This window comes from Camelus ferus, chromosome 3 (genome assembly GCF_009834535.1).
Source record: "Camelus ferus isolate YT-003-E chromosome 3, BCGSAC_Cfer_1.0, whole genome shotgun sequence".
Taxonomy (NCBI): Eukaryota; Metazoa; Chordata; class Mammalia; order Artiodactyla; family Camelidae; genus Camelus; species Camelus ferus.
Window position 1 is genome coordinate 77,960,245 of NC_045698.1, and position 19,887 is coordinate 77,980,131.

At 32.6% G+C, this 19,887-nt stretch overlaps 1 protein-coding gene across 3 annotated transcripts in view; it reads left to right on the top strand.

Moving 5' to 3' along the window:
• The window catches only part of YTHDC2 (YTH domain containing 2), a 62,242-nt gene that overhangs the window by 26,542 nt on the left and 15,813 nt on the right, over positions 1–19,887 (top strand). For all 3 annotated transcript variants that reach the window (XM_032476512.1, XM_032476513.1, XM_032476514.1), the window contains 12 exons: positions 788–914; positions 1,125–1,190; positions 5,845–6,023; positions 6,274–6,370; positions 6,451–6,538; positions 6,625–6,705; positions 8,362–8,444; positions 14,029–14,134; positions 15,619–15,738; positions 16,058–16,330; positions 18,318–18,444; positions 19,502–19,707. In XM_032476512.1, coding sequence (XP_032332403.1) covers positions 788–914; positions 1,125–1,190; positions 5,845–6,023; positions 6,274–6,370; positions 6,451–6,538; positions 6,625–6,705; positions 8,362–8,444; positions 14,029–14,134; positions 15,619–15,738; positions 16,058–16,330; positions 18,318–18,444; positions 19,502–19,707 — 1,553 coding nt within the window. The remainder of the gene's footprint in view (positions 1–787; positions 915–1,124; positions 1,191–5,844; positions 6,024–6,273; positions 6,371–6,450; positions 6,539–6,624; positions 6,706–8,361; positions 8,445–14,028; positions 14,135–15,618; positions 15,739–16,057; positions 16,331–18,317; positions 18,445–19,501; positions 19,708–19,887) is intronic.

Consider the following 19,887-nt stretch of genomic DNA (forward strand, 5'->3'; position numbering starts at 1 on the left):
ATGTTTAGGAGAGTTATTAAATAGTGAGGGTAATTGGGTGGAATAATATGTGGAAAGTTATAATTTTCCTTTTTAATTATCTTAAATTTTACTACAGAGGTTTTTTTTGCAGTTGTGATTTCTTTCTCAAATTAACCAATTTTGTGATTCATGAAAATTAGTGCTAAGTAATTATAGTATATTGCAATGCTTGAAATATATTCTAAGAAGGAATTTAAATTCAGTAGAAGTTTAATTTTTTTTCTCATGGAGGAGTTTTATGGAAAGTAAGCTTTCGGCCACTGTTAGTCCCATTAAACATCTTACACAATAAGAACCTGGAATGGAGAGTAAAAGCAAAACAAAAGAACATCAAAAAATCATTTTAAACTTTGAGTTTGTGCTTTTAAATATTCATGACCAGATACTGATGAAAATTAACTTTTTAATTCTTTAATTAAATCTTGTCATTTGGTCAAGGTGATATCTAGATTTAAGAAGATTATTTAAGGATTCTACAAGTTGGTAGATTTCTTTTTCTGTTTTAATATCTTGGTGAGGTTTTCTTTCCTACTCCTACTTTCCTTCTACTTTCCAACTGATAGTACCTATTTCATCCTTTTTTATACTAAGGGCACATCAGTATCAGATCTCCTTGGACGATCTGAGTTAAGTGTTATATAATGCTGTTATCATGTACTTAAGTAAAGGAGAAGGTTCCAAGTTAATTCTCCTAACATTAAAGAAGATTAAAATGACTGTAAATAATTTGGAAATTTAATATTTGTATATCTTTTCCTTCTTTTAGTTGATTACAGACATAGTGAAACCAGTGCAACAGCTCTGATGGTTGCTGCAGGACGAGGTTTTTCAAGTCAAGTAGAACAATTAATTAGTATGGGAGCCAATGTCCATAGTAAAGCATCAAATGGCTGGTAATTTTAAACTACATCCATTCTTTGTATATCTTTGTATAGCTCCACATACCTTTTTTGATTTCTTTTGTCTTTCTGTTAAAAGCTATTGTAATAATTGCTTGTACATCTCTACTTTAATGGATGAATGAGTAATTTTGAGTGACTAATTTTTATAACTTTGAGAATATTATTTCTCTTTCTTAATTTAATATCTTTGAATTTTGGCAGGATGGCTTTAGATTGGGCTAAACACTTTGGACAGACTGAAATTGTGGATCTTCTAGAATCTTACAGGTAAAACTTAATACTATCTTTAGTTAATCCTAACTCTTTTTTAAAAAGCTTAGCCATATATGTCATAGTGTGTGACAAACGAAGGCTGTTTATAGTCTCTTATCCAGATCTCTCTCTCTCTCTTTTTTTTTTTTTTTTTTTTTGGTAATTCTAAGGAGTTTTTTGTTCAGTTATTTTGTAGATTGCTAATAAGATCCACTATATTATAATATTTCTTATTTTTTATTTTATCTTGAAAAAGCAGAAGGGAGATTTCCAATTAAACATGCATTTTCCTGAAACCTTACTGAAATGATAAGGAAGGAGTATAACGTGTGTAAACTAACAAAGTCAAGAGAGTGGGAGAAGATACAGCAACTGATGGAAGATGTTAGTACATTTTTAGATGATAGATGGCTAAGGGATCACTGATGTTTGACTTAGCAGAGCTAAGAAAGCTGAAACCTGAGTGACTAAAGAGGGAAATGCCAATGAGAAACAAACTCATTTTAGCTTTGGAACTTCTTAGAGGCTAATTCAACAACTTTTGAATGAAGCAATGAAAGAAAGAGCTAAAAAAATAACTGAATTTGTTGAAATTCTGTATGAGGAATGTTTAGAATTTCAGATTCCCTTCTCCCCTGCCCTCAGTTGTTCCCACCTTGGCAGGAAGTGGGAAGTATATTAAAAAATTAAACCATCTAGGCTTTGGACTTTGGGTTACCAAGTACAGTGGGAGAGTAGGAGTGAGATATCAAACAGAAAAGGGGTTTAAGTGAAAGTCTACTAGTAAAGACTGAAAGTTGAGATACCATCCGTCTTCTTCCTTCCCCTACTGTCCCTGTCACCTTTTCCTGTTTGAAGCATATATTCTTTGGCAGAAAACTTGAGAATTCCTTCCTGGAAAAATAGACCAAGCCTAGAGAAAAGATTTAGAATTATAAGAGGTTTGGTATTCCTTCAATGGAATAACCATCTTGAAACCGGATAACTCAGCAATTCACACTTGTGCACATGGAGGTTTTTATGCTTCACTCTTCGAGAATAAATGAATTACCAAGGATTGATCATCAGGCATTTGAGGAGAAAAAGCACCCAAACGTCACACAAACAGTAGCACGACAACCCCCCCACCCTTTTGAAGTTGGATGAAACTGAGCACCAGTAACCAGAGCAAAACTTCAAAAACAGTAATGGAAACTATTCATGAAACAAAAACAGTGTGCTAAAAAAAGGAACACAAATCTTTGTTCAAATTTTATCTTCATGAGGACTACCCAAATTTACCTATTTTTACAATCCACCTTCCTGCACTGTTGATCCTCTTTAAACTGTTCTACTTTTTCTTTTGTCCATAGGACCTACCATTCTCTGATGAACTGTGTATTTTACTTATTTACTATATTTATTGGTTTATTGTCTGTCTTTTCTCTCCACTAGAATTTAGTAAGCTCCTTGTCTTCTTTGTTCAGGGACAGTGCCTGGATATTGTAGATGTTCGGTGAATATTTTGAAAGAAGGAATAAATAAGAAAGAGCTATTGAAAATTTAAAATGCCACAGCAGAAAAGGAATTCAGAAGGGTTGCAAGATAAAGTTGAAAAAAACTACTCACAAGGCAGGAAAAAAGACAAGAGATAGAAAATTATAGAAAAATGATAGGAAATTTATTCCTATGTATTCTTATGGGGAAGCTATTAGAGAATGTGCTCCATAAAAATGAGGAAGCAAAGTAAAAAAGAAAAACATAGTAGTTCCAGCACAGGAGATAGGTGAAAGAAATGCTTAGTATGTTTGTACAGAGGGCTTTGCTGTGACAGCTGCCCAGTAGGCCTAGTCTCATAGAAACAGAAGAAAGATGGAGGGCTCCACAAACAAGGCCCATCCGAAAGAAAGATTACCTGATAGTTTTGATCATATTAAAAAGATTTTATGAATCTTTCACAAATTGAGAAGAATTAGTGCTAAGTACACAGAAAACTAAGCAAATAAAAATTAGTAATTACTCAAGGAAAACCAAAAAGTTACAGAAGAAAGGAATTGTAATCATAGTTCATTACTTAGGTCAGAGGTAAATAATGTTTATGTATTATAGCAAAGTAAAGGCTGAATGCAGGTTTAATGAAAATTGTATAGATTTGTGTGGGTAGAAAGCATATGGGGGTGGAGGTGGTGAACTTATTTTTCATTAATTGGAGATTCATAGGTAATTACTAAATTGTTAAATCAAAAAATAGCAGAAAATGAATGTTATTTAGAAATAAGGCAGTAAATACCAAAAGAAATGGCTGAAAGAATTGAAAAAGGTCCTAGGCAGCATGACTAGGAACAGAGAGAGGTTTTTGTTGTTACAACTTTTATAAAACCATTTGTTTGTTAATACTAGGTGTATGTATTACTTTGATTTAAAAAAAAAGAATCAGAAGGGCAATACTTTGAAAAACCTATAAAAGTAATTCTTCTTTTAGAGATTTTAGATAAATTTAGATTAGATATTTAGATAGATTATATAGATTTTAGATTAGGTAGCTAAAAGAAGATATTTTAAAAAATATAAATAAAATGTATTTTATAATACATTGTTAGCTTCTATTTTCAACCTATAGGAGTATTAAAAATAATGTTAAAATATATTATTATTCAAGAACATATGAAATGTTTTATTTGACTTTTTTTGTATTTAAATCTATAATGTAGTCTCAGATATTAAATGAAGTAAATGTTTGAAGTATGAAGTTAGTTTTGTCATTTTAATTTCATTAAATGATAATGTAGAGTCTTAAAGGTCTTGACAGATCCAAATGCTAGTCTGGTATAGTGAGTTTTGTTGTCATCACAATAATAGCACCCAGAGCTTAAAATCCTTTTAGTGCTAACACTTTGAATGTTCCAGACATTTTTATGGTGTTAGGTATCACTTACTAGAAGACTATAGGTTACCATGTAAAGCAGTTATCTGGATAATATTTTAATTATCCCAGCTAACTTGGCTTTCTTTTTATTCCAGAAATCATGATGTTATCAATTATACATTTCAGATATTTAAATTGTATTTATTATACTTACTGGATTATTGATAGTTGATATCTAAAATTTATAGCTTTAAACAATGAACTTAATACCCCTTCATTTACCTGGTGAAAGTGAGAAAGCAAAATACTTGGAATGTTTTAAATTGGATCTTAAAAGTTTAAATACTGCAATTATGAAGTTGCATAAGTTTAATATTTTCCCAGTTGAAAACAGTCTTACGTTATTTTTCTGCTGAGCTCTTTAAGAGAGATTGGGCTGCACTGAACTTTCTAGAAGTCATATTGGTAATTGCTAGTGATGGCAGTAGTTTATATTTTTACATACAGGATGAAGAAACATGAGGTTTATTTCAGTCATTTTTACTGATTCTGGCTTTTGGGAAATAGCATTACCTACCTGCTTTCAGTATAGAGTAACCAAATGAAAAGTCAAGTTAAGCTAGTACCTGTAGAGTTTTGTTTTTTTTTTAATGTAAACTATCCTTCAGAATTTTGTTTTATACTAGTGAACAATTAGAAACATCCTCACAACATTGTAAAATGACTATAACTCAATAAAAAAAAGTTAAAAAAAAGAAACATCATATTAAGAAAATATAAATGATGACCAGAAATTTGTGTTAAGTTTTGCTGAGATAAAATTCACATACCATATTATTCATCCACTTAAGTGTACAATCCAGTGGTTGTTAGTATGTTCATAGAATTATGCAGTCATCACCACAGTCAATTTTGAGAACATTTTCATCACCCCAAAAAGAAATCTTTGCTCATTAGAAGTCATTTTCTCATTTCCCCCAACTCTCCCAGCCCTAGGCAACCCCTAATGTACACTTACTGTTTCTATAGATTTGTCTGTTCCGAATATTTCATATAAATGGAATCATACAATATGTGGTCTTCTGTAATTGTTCTCTTTCATTTAGCATAATGTTTTCAAGTTTTATCCGTGTTGTAGCATCCTTTTATGACTCATTAATATTCCATTCTGTGGATAGGCCACAGTTTGTATATCCATTCATCGATTGATGGACATTTGGATTGTTTCGACTTTTAGGCTGTGATGAATTAATACTAATATAAACATTTGTGTACAGATTTTTACGTGGACGTATATTTTTATTTCCCTTTTCTATATATCTAGGTGTCTAATTGCTAAGGCATATGTGTTTAACATTTGAAGGAACTGCCACATTGTTTTCCAAAGTAGTCGCACCGTTTTACATTCCCACCAGCGATGTATTAGAGTTCCAGTTTCTCCACATCCTCTCTCACGCTTATTATTATCTGTCTTTTTGATTATAGTCATACTAGAGGATGTGAAGTGGTATTGTGGTTTTGAATTTCATTTCTCTGATAACTAATGATGTTTAACATATTTTCATGTGCTTATTGTCTATTTGATATTTTCTTTGGAGAAATGTCTTCAGACTGAGTTTTTTTAAAAGCACTTATGGCTAAATTTTACTTTGAATAATATATTTGAAACCAAAATATGAATTTCATTACAGCTAGAGCATTAAGTATCAGTTGCCCTCCTTAGAGTATGTTGAAAATTTGAAGGTGGATGTAATGAGAATCATTGCCCTTTACAGGTTACTCTTTTTATTGAAATTTGACTTGGTCTATTTTTTTTTTTCCTAGTGCTTCATTGGAATTTGGTAATCTAGATGAAAGCTCTCTGGTTCAGACAAATGGAAGTGACCTCAGTGCAGAAGACAGAGAGCTCCTGAAAGCTTATCATCATAGTTTTGATGATGAAAAAGTAGACTTGGATTTGATCATGCATCTTCTATACAATATCTGCCATAGTTGTGATGCTGGTAAGTAAGTATTGTCTAAAAGAACTGGAACAGGAATATAGTCTTTGATTTAAAAATTAATATTTTGTGTGTGTACAGATTTTTATATAATTCTAATGATTATAATGCACAAATAATCTCTTAAGTGTCGTAAGTATTAGAATTTATCAGTACTTGAAAACACATGATATAGGTCATTATAGGTAGTTTTTTTGATTGATTCTGGTTTTACAGTGAGATTTAATTTTACAAGAAATCATTCTTCTTCAAGGTGCAATATTAATTTTTCTACCTGGATATGATGAAATTGTTGGTCTGAGGGATCGCATCCTGTTTGATGACAAGCGGTTTGCTGACAATACACATAGGTAAAAGCTAAAGCTTTATATTTGCTGCTTTAAATAACAGATAGGTACCACAGTATATTCTCTCTTTTAATTATCAACAGATATCAAGTCTTTATGCTTCACTCAAATATGCAAACATCTGATCAAAAGAAGGTATTAAAAAACCCACCTGCAGGTGTTCGAAAAATAGTAAGTTTTATAAAATCTTCTTTTTTACATTTTATTAGTTATTGGTTTTGCTTTCATTTTAACTAAGCCATAATATCCTGTTGCAGATCCTTTCCACCAATATTGCTGAAACCAGCATCACAGTCAATGACGTTGTCTTTGTTATTGATTCTGGTAAGGTAAAAGAGGTATGTATGGATAAGTTGTATTTTTACTTAAATGAGGAAGCTCAAGTTCCATAACAGTAAATGCTTTTATAAGCAGAATTCATTTTAATTGGAAAATTTCTGATTCTAGATGAATTTAACATAGTAAATGTTGGTTTCACTAAAGTGAATGTTCTACTTTAAACAATTCAGTATATAGCATCTGTCTTGTTATTTTAACAAGTGAAACAAAAAGTTTAGCTTCTGCTCACTAAAGAGGAGGAAGAAAATAAAGGGTTTGGCTAATCACAGTGAAATTTTTGTCACACGGTGTGGGAATTTGATTGCGTATTTTGTGTATTTCCCTTCCACTTGTGGTTGTGGACTGTGTCCCTTTTGCTCATTGTTTTATCTCCAGTGCTCCCCATATAGTAGGTATTCAAAAGATACTTAGTTCAAGAGAACCATGCTAATAGAAAACAAACATAAAACCAGGATTCAACAAATAATGGCTAGCAGCCAAATGGGGCTCATCACCTACGTTTGTAAAAATAAATCTTACTGGAACACTGTCATGTCCACTCTGAACTGTTGTCTGTGTCTGCCTTCATCTTGCAATAGCAGATTTGAGTAGTTGCAATAGAGCCCCTCTGCAGAAGCCAAAATATTTACTGCCAACCGCTGATATAAATAAAAGGCAGCATTTAGTTCCTTTTAGTATTAGAATGCTCAGCAGTTCTCAGTAGTACCCTTAATTTTGGTCGACCCTTTCACTGAAAGAATTGAAAATGATAGAGGTAATTGATTTTTCAAGGAGAGAAATACTATCCATGTTGGGAAAGCAAATTATGTCTCTTCTAGAGGGTATAAATGATCATTTTTAGTGTGAAAAAATTAATTACCTTTTGGTTTTATTTATCAAGTAAACTTTGGTAGTGTCAAAAGTTATTTTACATACAGAATTGATAAATATAACATTTTATTAAAAACAAAATAAGCAGCATCTTTCCTAAAAAGCCCATGAATAAACTATTATTAGAACACATTTTTATTTGCTCTGTATAGTTATTTCATGAAAGGGAAAATAGAAAGTCACTGAATGATTGATGTATATATTCTTGTTAGCAATGAATTCTTTTAAAATATTTCTTTGAGGAAGTATGGGGTAGTAATTATTCTTTTTTACTTTCTCTCTTGTAATATTCTGGATCTGCTAACTGCATTAGTAGTTCAGCAGGTGGTAAAACAGAAGAGGTTAAAAGTTCTTCACTTGGGAATATGATTAGTTTAGTGATTTTTGTTACTCTTCCAGATCAGCTCCCGGGAAAGTGTTTCATAAAGTGTCTGTCCCTGGTCACTACTATTTCTCACAGTGTTGTAAATCTGTTAGAAAATGACCTCAAGAGAATAAATCAGTTCTCTTCAGTCTTGATGCTTTATGAGAACTGACTGCCATTATCCAAGTGTAGCAGAGAGAAGCACATATCCCAGCAAGGCACAGAATGAGGAAGTTTTATAGCTCTTCTGAGTTTAGTTTTTATCCTTTTTCCTTAGAATATTTGTATCCATCTTGATTTTTTTTTAAATCAGTACCCTGTTCTAATTAATCAAAAGGGGCTTTGAATTAAACTTGGCATGTTAAAATATATTCATAATATTTTCTGCTATTTCTTCTTAAATACCTTTTATATATTACAGAAATCCTTTGATGCACTGAATTTTGTTACAATGTTAAAAATGGTGTGGATTTCCAAAGCTAGTGCCATCCAACGGAAAGGCAGGTAATGTATATTTAATGGACATTCATTCAGTTGCCTGTAAAATTTTCATAGGTATTACATACTTAATGTATATATTCTACTTTCTATAAAATATTAAAATTTTCATGTTAGTCTTAATTTTTATATTATTTTTGCCAAACAAACCATTTTAATACTTACTTTAAAAGTCGAATTCAGGTTATGTTAAAAGTAAAAATTTTTGCCTAGTATAATCTATATTCAGAAGATATAAGAAACTTAAAAAATATAAATAAAATCAGTATAAGACGTAGGACTAGTTTCTGTACTATACAAAAAAACTGTAAAATCAATTAATGACCACTACATTAATCTCATGTAGCTGTGTTATCTCATATATATCTTAAGAAATGTGAGTTAATGAGGTACTATTTTTTGCTTATCACATTGGCATCACTGAAAATGTTTAATAGTACACAGAGCTGGCAAAGGCATGGGCCAGTAGGCTTTCATAGTTTGCTGATGGTGAGAGTGTAAATTGGTGTGACTTCTTCAGAGGATGGTTTGAAACTGTTTATTGAGATCTCCCCTTTGGCGAAGGATTCCACTTCTCTTAATTAATACTGAATTTACTTGCATATGTGTACAAAGATGTATATTTAAGAATGTTTTTTGCAGCATTGTTTGTAATAGTGAAAAGTCTGGGAACACAGTGGTGTCCATCAACAGTGAAGTGGTTAAGCAAATTATGTTATTGCCACACAGTGTCATACTAAGTAACTGTTTAAAGGAAGTATATGTATGTGTTTTAGGTGGAATGAGTTTTCAGGATATATATTAATTGAAAAAAGTAACATGTAAAACATGTGTCTAGTATTTTGTTTGTGCTAAAAATATATGTATATGTTTGTATATATATTTAGGCAAATACATTGTCAAGTCTGAGAGGAACATTAAAAAACAATGGCTGTTGACTCTGAGGGAGGAGGATTTGTGGGGCTCTGGAGGAAGGAGACTTAATTTTTTTTTGTAGTTTGGTTATTTAGTACATGATTGCATTACTTCTTCAGTTTTAAAAAGGCAAGATTTAAAAGTATATTTTTCAATAATTATTTGACTTATTTTTCTTGCATTTAAACTAACAAAAAAGCATCAAATACTGACTTTAAAAGAATGCCTCATACTGAAGACAGTGAATACATTTATTTCTGTACTTTGTAATATCATAGAATGTCCTTAAGGGTTTTGTTCTTATTATTATGTCAGTTGTCCTCCTATGACAAGTGTAGCTGGACTTACACCATGTTAACAGTATATTATCAGAGATAAAAGTCAGAAATTGTAGGAATTTTCATTATCATCTTCTTTAACAGATATTTTTTGGCAGCCTTCACTGTGCAAGTGTTAGGGCTGCAATGATGAATAGACTATAGTCTGATGGGTGACGTTTGACATGGGGAGAATGTTGCAGTCCTTCTTGGAGTCCAATAAGTTAAACAATTTTAATACTGTGTGATGTGCACTATAACTGGATAATACTTCTAGAGGAGTTAAGATAGAATCTGAGACAAATAGGAATAAATAGGTATTGTGGGAAAGCATTTCTAATGGTAGAGGGGAAACATTCACAATGGCCTAAAGAAAGGCAAGAGTGACAAAGAAAGTTGTTTAGTTGGAGTTTAGATGAGAATAATAAAAAAAAATGAATATAAAGATGTAAGTTGAAGACTGGTCCTTAAGGACCATTTTGTGTTTTATCTTTCTTTTTTTCTTCTTAAAAAACCAGGGGGTAGCATGATTATAGTATTCTTTTAGATCTTTGAGCACTGAATTGGTCGAGACAAAAATGATGGTAGGAGGACCCCAGTAGGAGTCTCTTTCATTGATACTATCATTTACAATAAGGGAGAGATGAGAGTAACCAGTTTTAAAATAGTAGTGGTAGAAATAAAGAGAAGTGGTTCCCCTTATTGCACTTTGTAGATACTGAGTTTTTTACAAGTTGAAGATTTGTGGCAGTCCTGTGGACCCCATGTTGAACAAAGCTATCAGTGCAATTTTTTCCAAAGCATTTGCCCATTTTTTGTCTCTATGTCACATTTTGGTAATTCGTACAATATTTCAAACTACTATTATTATTATTACTATTACTATTATCACTATTATTATTTTATTTGTTATGGTAATCTCTGATCAGTGGCCTTTGATGTTGTTATTGTAATTGTTTTGGGGTACCACAAACTGTGCCCATGTAAGGAGACAAAAGATCCATAAATGTTGTGTGTGTTTTGACTGCTCCACTGATCAGCCATTCCCCATCTCTGTCCTCCTTGGGCCTCCATGTTCCATGAGACGCAGCAATATTGAAAGACCAGTTAACAACCCTATGATTGCCTCTTAGTGTTCAAGTGGAAGGAAGAGTTGCACTTCTCTTACTTTAAATCAAAAGCTAGAAATGATTAAGCTTAGTGAGGAGGGCATGTTGAAAGAAGAGATAAGCTGAAAGCTAGGCCTCTTAGTGCCAGTTAGCCAAGTTGTAAATGCAAAGGAAAAGTTCTTGAAGGAAATGAAAATTCTACTCCATTGAACACATGAATGATAAAAAATTGAAGCAGTCTTACTGCTGATATGGAGAAAGTTTTAGTGATCTGGATAGATCAAACCAGCCACAAGATTCCCTTATGCCAAAGCCTAGTCCAAAGCAAGGTCCTAACTCTTTACAATTCTAGAAGGCTGACAGAGGTGAGGAAGCTGCAGAAGAAAACTTTGAAGCTAGCAGAGGTTTAAGGAAAGAAGCTGTCTTCGTAACATAAAAGTAGAGGTGGAGAAGCAAGTGCTGATGTAGAAGATGAGGCATGTTATCCAGAAGATCTAGCTAAGATCATTAATGAAGGTGGCTACACTAAACAGATTTGCCTTGGAGAACAGCCTTCTCTTGGAAGAAGATGTCATTTAAGACTTTCAGGGCTACAGAGGAAAAATCAATGCCTGAATTCAGCACTTTAAAGAACAAGCTGACTCTCTTGTTAGAGGCTAATGCAGGAGGTGACTTGCAGTTGAAGTCAGTGCTCAGTGACCATTTTGAAAGTCCTGGCACCCTTATGAATTACGTTAAATCTACTCTGCCTGTGCGTTATAAATGAAACAACAAAGCCAGGATGACAGCGCATCTCTTTACAATGTAGTTTACTGACTATTTTAAGCTTGTTGTTGAGACCTGCTGCTCAGAAAAATTGTTTCCTTTCAAAATATTACTGCTCATTGACAATGCTCCTAAGTCACCAAAAGCTCTGATGGGAATGTACGAGATTAATGTTGTTTTCATGCCTGCTAACAACACCCATTCTTCAGCCCACAGATCAAGGAGTAACTTCAGCTTTCAAGTCTTAATCCTTAAGATGTACATTCTGTAAGGCTGTATGTGCTCTAGATAGTGATTCCTGTGATGGATCTGGGCAAAGTAAATCGGAAATTTTCTAGAAAGGATTCACCACTCTAGATGCCATTAGGAACATTTGTGATTCATGGGAAGAGGTCAAAATACCAACATTAACAGGAGTTTGGAAGAAGTTGATTCCAACCTTCATGGAGAACTTTGAGGGGAGGAAGTAACTGCAGATGTGGTGGAAATAGCAGGAGAACTAGAAGTAGAGTCTGAAGATGTGACTCATTTGCTGTAATCTCATGATAAAACTTTAATGGAGGAGGAGCTGCTTCTTATCAGTTGGCAAAGAAACTAGTTTCTTGAGATAAAATCTAATTCTGGTGAAGGTACTGTGAAGATTGTTGAAATGATAACAAAGTAGTACATTACCTAAACTTAGTCGATAAAGCAGCAGCAGGGTTTAGGAGGATTGACTCCAATTTTGAAAGAAATTCTATGGGTCACATGCTGTCATACAGCATTGCATGCTTCAGAGAAATCATTTGTGAAAGCAAGAATCCACTGATGTGGTAAACTTAATGGTTGTATTATTTTAAGAAATTGCCACAGCCTTCAACAGCAACCACTTTGATTAGTCAGCAGCTATCAACATTGAGACAAGACCTTCTGCCAGCAAAGAGAATGTGATGTGCTGAAGGCTCAGAGGATGGCTGGCATTTTTTTAGCAATAAGTATTTTTCTTTATTGAAGTATACTTGATGATTGGATAAAGAAGTTGTGGTATATATACACAATGGAATACTACTCAGTCATAAAAAAGAATGAAGTAATACCATTTTCAGCAACATGGTTGGACCTAGAGATTATCATACTAAGTGCAGACATAAATGATGTCACTTATATGTGAAGTCCAAAAAAAGGCACAAAATATTTTTAAATCAAGGTATGTACATTGTTTATTTAGACATGATACTATTGCACACTAAATGGACTACAGTATAACATAAGCATAACTTTTATATGTACTAGGAAACCAAAACATTCTTGTGACTTGCTTTATTGCATTGTTCACTTTATTATAATGATCTGGAACTGAACCTGAAGTATGTCTGAGGTATGCCTGTAAATAATTAATTCAAGAGCTATTAAGGAGAGTAATATTGGTGATTGTTTGTCCAGGGGCTGGGGGCTAAGGAATAGAGTGGAGTGACGGATGTCATACAGGCTTCTGTCTAAGAAGATTTTGTGGATGGTGGTGCCATTGTCAGGGAAAATATGAGGAGTCGTTATGTTGGGGAGAATTAATTTGAGGTTGTGTTGAGTTTGAATTGACTGTGAAAAAGCCAAGTGGACCTAAGAGGCTTGTAAAGTATAGATCTAGAATTAGGATAAGGAGACCTACGTGGATAGAATTTGAAGTTAGGAGGGTTATTAATATCACTTGGAAGAGAGGGTAGAATAAGTAGGGCAGAGGGACATCAACATTTAAGGATTGGGGAAGGATAGAAATCTCTTAGAGGAGCCTGGATAGTGAGAAGGCTGATACGTGTATAGTGAGGGAGATATTTGATGAAGGAAGGAATGGTATAATAATGTCAGATTTTCTGACTTGTATCAAACTTGTGTTACATTTGTCTCTCTGGATTGTGAGCTTTGTGAGGATAGGGATATTTCTGCGTCTCTATCACTTAGCATATTATCCTTGCATTAGCTGCTGTACGGACTTTGAGTGAAATTAAAAGTAACTGCTCTTCCTCATGATGTATTTCTGCTGTTTCTCAGAAGATTAAACAAGTCTCTGTGATGATAGGGTAGTTGACACTCCCTTAGAGTTGTGTAATGCATAAATGGCACAGCTCTAATCACTGGGTCTGAAATAGTGCTTAGTATCAGCTCAGTAAAACTGATTAAATTTAAATTACCATATATTTATTCATTTTGTTTTTTACTAGCTTTTATTTGTATATATATTTTAAAAAATTTTACCATTGTCTTAGAAGTATGTCAGGTATATGTCATTCAGTCTCATTTTATAAATGAGATAATTGAGTCCCAGCCATGTGAAGTACCTTTTCAAAGGTTAGGGGGTCAGTATCAGAGTAGGGATTCAAACTCAGATGTTTTGATACTGGTTCATTGTTCTGTCTCCTAAATCACATTGCTTTTACAGTTTCCTGATTATATTCTTTATTCCTTGTTTGAGCCTTTTTGAGCCTTAATTTTGTATTTTACTTTTTTAAGGGCAGGACGATGCAGACCTGGAATTTGTTTTCGGCTGTTCAGTAGACTTCGATTCCAGAATATGTTGGAATTTCAGACTCCCGAACTTTTGAGAATGCCATTACAGGTGGAAATTTACTTAACCTCAAAAGGCTATTTTTGTGGATGAAGGCAAAGAGGGGGTATTTCAACTTGTATCGATTGGATTTTCGAAAAATCAATTTATAAAACAAAATTATAAATGTATATTATGGAGAGTGGTTATATATAACTAATATTTTTCCTGTATAAGAAAATTTAATTAATCTCCACAATGTTAAAGAATCACTTGGGTCATTTAAATTATGGTATAGTTTATAAATATATTTTTGATGCAATATTCTAGGAATCTGTCAACCACATGAGTGCTCACCTTTTAAATTCTGAATGAGAAGTAGAAGAGAAATCATCTAAGGTCCAAAAGATAATACCAAAATCTCAGTTTAAGATGCTGAGCTTACCTGGGTAGTTTTGGAACTGAGTTCAGTGAGATTACCTGAACTTTGTGAATTGTTTTCCCTTAGGTTTTCTGACTTCATGGAACAGCCATACACTATGTAGTTTCTTGGGACAACTATCAGAAATGCATTAATTCGATTCTTTGGTGTGTTGAGCTAGATGCTGCCTTCCAAACCTTTAAAGAGACACTGGATCATACTTTTGGCACCCATTTACCTGGGTGACTTCCCGCTTCCCCATGCTTATGAACCACTTTCTATTCTTCCTAGGATAAAATGCAAAATTCTTAACAGAATTTAAGGGCTTAAATTATCTCTCATACTTGTGTCTCGTTTTAATTTTTTAATCCTTGCCTTTCCTCCTCTGTCTACTTATACCAATAGTCTCAATTTCTCAAGCATATCTTGTTTCTTTCTATCTTAGGAACTTTATATTTGCTATCCCCTCTGTAGAATCCCTCCTCTTAATCCTTTCATGATTAACTCCTACTTAATCTTTACATCTTAAGTGTCATTGCCTCAGGGAAATTGTCTTTGACTTCCCGTAGCCACCACCTCCTACTCTTTCTTGAACTTGATTAAATCTTTGGTTTCATGTCTTTAGTTACCTGTATCCTTTGTAGTGCTTATCACAATTGTAATTGGTTAATTATATAATTATTCTGTTTTTCATACACAATGAAAATCTATGAGGACAGTGTCTACCTATCTTCTTTTTCTCTAACTTGCTGCAAAATGCCTAGCATCTAGAAGCACGTAAATATTTGTTGAATGGATAAAAGATCCTAGAATGTAATATAAAGGAAAACAAAGATTTTTTGACATTGATTGTGATTGTTATATGTAACAACTGTTTGAGGAGACATTGCCAGCAGTAGCTGTGGTAATCTTGAACAGAGTTGATGGAGGATGTTTCTTAAGGTTCTCGCACTAATGTATAAGCCCATCTTTCATAGAAAGATCTTTCATAGAATGACATTGTTCCCTCTACTGTTCATTTTAATTAAAGACTCCACTAGTCTGTGTTGCGTAACTATAGGTCCTATGATTTTTTTTAATAAAAATTAATTATAAATGTCAATATTTCAAATTTATTTCCTGTTTTTATTTACAGGAACTTTGTTTACATACGAAGCTGTTAGCCCCAGTTAATTGTCCTATTGCTGATTTCCTTATGAAAGCTCCTGAACCTCCACCAGCTTTAATTGTAAGAAATGCTGTACAAATGCTTAAGGTTGGTGTCTTAATAGTTTCATTTTATCTGACTGTTTTACTTGAAATTTGAAACAATTGAGAATTTGTCTTAACTAATTTTGTGCTTAAAAAATAATCTTAATAATCATGTATTTTGAATAGTATTCTCATGGTAATTAGAGTAAAACTGTAAGTTTGATTCATTTTTACATAATATATTTGAAGCAAAATATATTTTTATGAGATGTGGTAGCAAAAGAAAATTTACGTTCTTCTATCTTACTTATGGGTTTTCAAGTATGTGGTTTGATTACACAGTTTTGGTCATGTCAAATTCTATTTTATATACTTTTATTTAGACAATAGATGCAATGGATGCATGGGAAGATCTCACTGAACTTGGATATCATTTGGCTGACTTGCCCGTAGAACCACATCTTGGTAAAATGGTCCTGTGTGCTGTTGTTTTAAAGTGTCTGGACCCCATCCTTACAATTGCCTGCACACTAGCCTATCGAGATCCTTTTGTCCTGCCAACGCAGGCCTCTCAAAAACGTGCAGCTATGCTTTGCAGGAAACGTTTCACTGCAGGAACTTTCAGTGACCATATGGCACTTCTCAGAGCATTCCAGGTACTATTATATGTCTTTTTATTTTTGAACTGTTTTTGGTTAAACACATTTCTGGGGTAAGTGTAACAAATTTAAAAATAGGTATGATTCCATTAATTTTTGTTTCATTATAAAGTCACATTTTTATCAATAGCCCAGAAAAATATCTTCCTACTGTTAATATGTTAGAATTATCATATTTTTCACTACCTTTTTTTATTTTCTCAATTTTCTTCTTGTAGAAATATGTATGTGTATATATGTATATATTTTTATTTATACTTATAAATACAGTTTATACTGTATAAGCCCAAATTTCTTATCTTTAATTATGTCTTGATCAAGGAGTGCTCTAAAATTTTAGTTAAGAAACATTGTGTACTATTCAAAGTATATAGAACAAAACCTGGAAGAAAATTATCTTGAATTTAATATCTATTTATTGATTTTTAGAGTACATCTTTTTTGTGTGTGCTCAAGACTTTATGTTAAGGATTTAGTTTTATAAAGCAAAATCCAAAAACCACTTAAAAATTTTAAGCTAATAATAGAATCTGATGAAAGTGGTAAATGGGGAAGAAAAGATAAAGAAAGTGAGCCTGAGTAAGGGAAATGATACGTAATTTGGGAATTCACTTATGTGGGGAAGAATATGTTATTTCTTGAAAAGGTAGACATGTTATTTATCCTTAAATTCTCTTGTGCAGGCTGTGCCTCTGCATTTTAAAAAATTGTTAATGCAGGAAGTACTCTTTTCCAAGCATACAGGATTTTTCCAACAAATATAATTTTTAAAAATAATTGTAATCTCTCTTGTGGGCATTATTAAACAGTGGTTCATGCATTGCTATTAATTGGGTCTATTAGATACTATAGAGTAAGTCAGTTGAGTGATAATAATTAGGGAGAGATTTGAAGTTGAATTCTTATCCTTTATTTTTTCCCTAGCTCCTTTAAAAGCAGAGAGGGTAAATTACTGCCTTTGTCTTTCATTTGTATTCCAAAGCAAGAGAACTCATTTTGAAAGAGGAGCTTTCTTATACTACGTGTAGATGATTTCTAGGAATCCCACTTTCCATTCTCAGACAGATTAGGTGGTTGATATAAAGGTTATTTTTAGAGGCCTGGAGTGGCAGGATTCTTAGATATAAATGGTATTAAGATGGCTTATTGAAAAATCTCCCGTACTTTAGTGGAGGAAAATTAATAGGCATACCTGTAAAGGTAGATATTTTTTCATAGTTATTTAGATTTCCTGATACTTAGTTCTCATTGGGATTTTATAAACTCAATGACTTTCATATCATTTGGTATAAATTAACTAATGATAAATTTTATTTGATCATAAAGTCATAGATTTTACTTTAAAATTATTTATTTAAAAAAATTAGATTTTAATATAACATATTAGTTTCAGGCATATAACATAATGACAATATTTACATATATTGCAAAATAATCACATTAAGTTTAGTTAACATCCATCACTGTACATAGTTAAAATTTTTTTTCTTGTGTTGAGAACTTTTAAGATCTACTCTCTAGTCTTAACTAGACTTATTGTGATCATTTCACAATATATACAAATACTAAATCATGTTATGCACCTGAAACTAATACTAAATGTCAATTGTATCTCAATAAAGTTATTTAAAAAACTTAATCTCTTAGCAACTTTCCAATATACAATACAGTGTTATTAACTATAGTCACTGTGCTGTACATTACATTCCCTAAGTATTACTTATCTTAAAACTGGAAGTTTATACCTTTTGACTCCGCTCATTTCACCCACCCTCCTCATCCCCTTTCCCTTGCAGCCATCAGTGTGTTCCCTGTGTCTATGCATTTGTTTTTTTGTTTATTTTTTATAGTCTCAGATTTGATAAAATAATTAGAAAAAGGAGAATTGATCGGGAGTGCTTAACGTAGTGATTTTCAGTTACTTTGCTGCCTAACTAACAGATGATTGGTAAATGTGTCTTGTCATGTAATTATATTTTCATAGGCATGGCAGAAAGCTCGAAGTGATGGGTGGGAGCGAGCCTTTTGTGAAAAGAATTTTCTTTCACAAGCTACCATGGAAATAATCATAGGCATGAGAACTCAGTTGCTTGGTCAACTTAGAGCGTCAGGTAAAGTTTTCCTCCAGAGAACCTATTTAAACTACTGAGAATACCCTGCCCATACCTCATAGTATTTCTAGTGTTAACTAATGCCATCTTATATTATTTTTTATGACGTTATCACATTGTATATCTTATGTTCATGAACTGCTTTGTAGAGTTTTACATGACCTCAACTTTTGTTTGTTGATTAAAAAAATAGCAGAAGCTGTAGATGAGAAATATATGAATACTTTTTGATATTGTTGACTATGAGCAATTTGTATTTGTTGGCAAAAATTAATTTGGATATCGTACTTGTTATTTTTTATATTTTTATCACTATTAGTAAATAATTGTTTAGCTCTATGAAATAGAAACTATAAAAATTTAAGTAGATTGATATGAATGCTAGCCTTTATATTTTTGGAACATAACACAACTAGTAATAGCTTGAAGACACTTGATTTTTTTTTTTTTAAAAGAGAATGCCAGTGCTTCTATTTCAGTTTAGGGTTGCTTCTTTAAATTTCTTTTTGAATGACATAGTACATTAAGGAAATAGAAGAAAAATAACAGAGCCTGGATTCATGGGATGGCTGAAGTGCCAAAGTAATACAAGGAATGAACCAGGGAATTTTGGGTTGTCTCAGATGTGAGGAAATACTAAGGACTTTTGAAATTCAAGCAAGAATACTCTTTATTTACTTGACTTCACTTCCAGAATTAGTGTCCCTTGAAACCAAAATGTTATTTATACCATTCAGCAGAATAGTTTAGGTTTTTAGCTGTGATTTTTAGTATGTTTCTGATAGCAGCTTATGAAGAATTTTATTGCAAGAATATATATATTTTTTAAAGTCTCTAAGTCCCCAGTGAAACTTCTACTTACTTCGGCCTAAGCAAACTTAAATTTTCTTAGAACATTGATTCTCTATTTTAAATTTTTCAGAGAAGATTTTATGAATTATTACAGAATTTGAATATCATTATATGGGTTGTACAATTTTTTTATAGAAAACACATTAATTTAAAAGTATATTTTGTGCAATAGAGAAAGTTGGCGTGGTTTTTTTTCTCTTTCTAGGTTTTGTTAGAGCACGAGGTGGTGGTGACATTCGAGATGTTAACACAAATTCTGAGAACTGGGCTGTTGTTAAAGCTGCATTGGTTGCAGGCATGTATCCTAATTTAGTCCATGTGGACAGAGAGAATGTTGTATTGACAGGACCAAAAGAGAAAAAAGTACGGTTTCATCCCACCTCAGTTCTCAGTCAGCCTCAATATAAAAAGGTAAAACATTTTGAATGCTCTTAATCCTTGAGGTAAAACTAATCTAATTTAGATAGCTGAAGATCAATGAAAAATTTTCCAAATACCAACCTGCTTTAAGAAATTAGTGTATATATACACATATAAAATTCAGCATTGGAACAAAATTTTGATTGAATCTAGGAGTTGGAAGAAGTAATG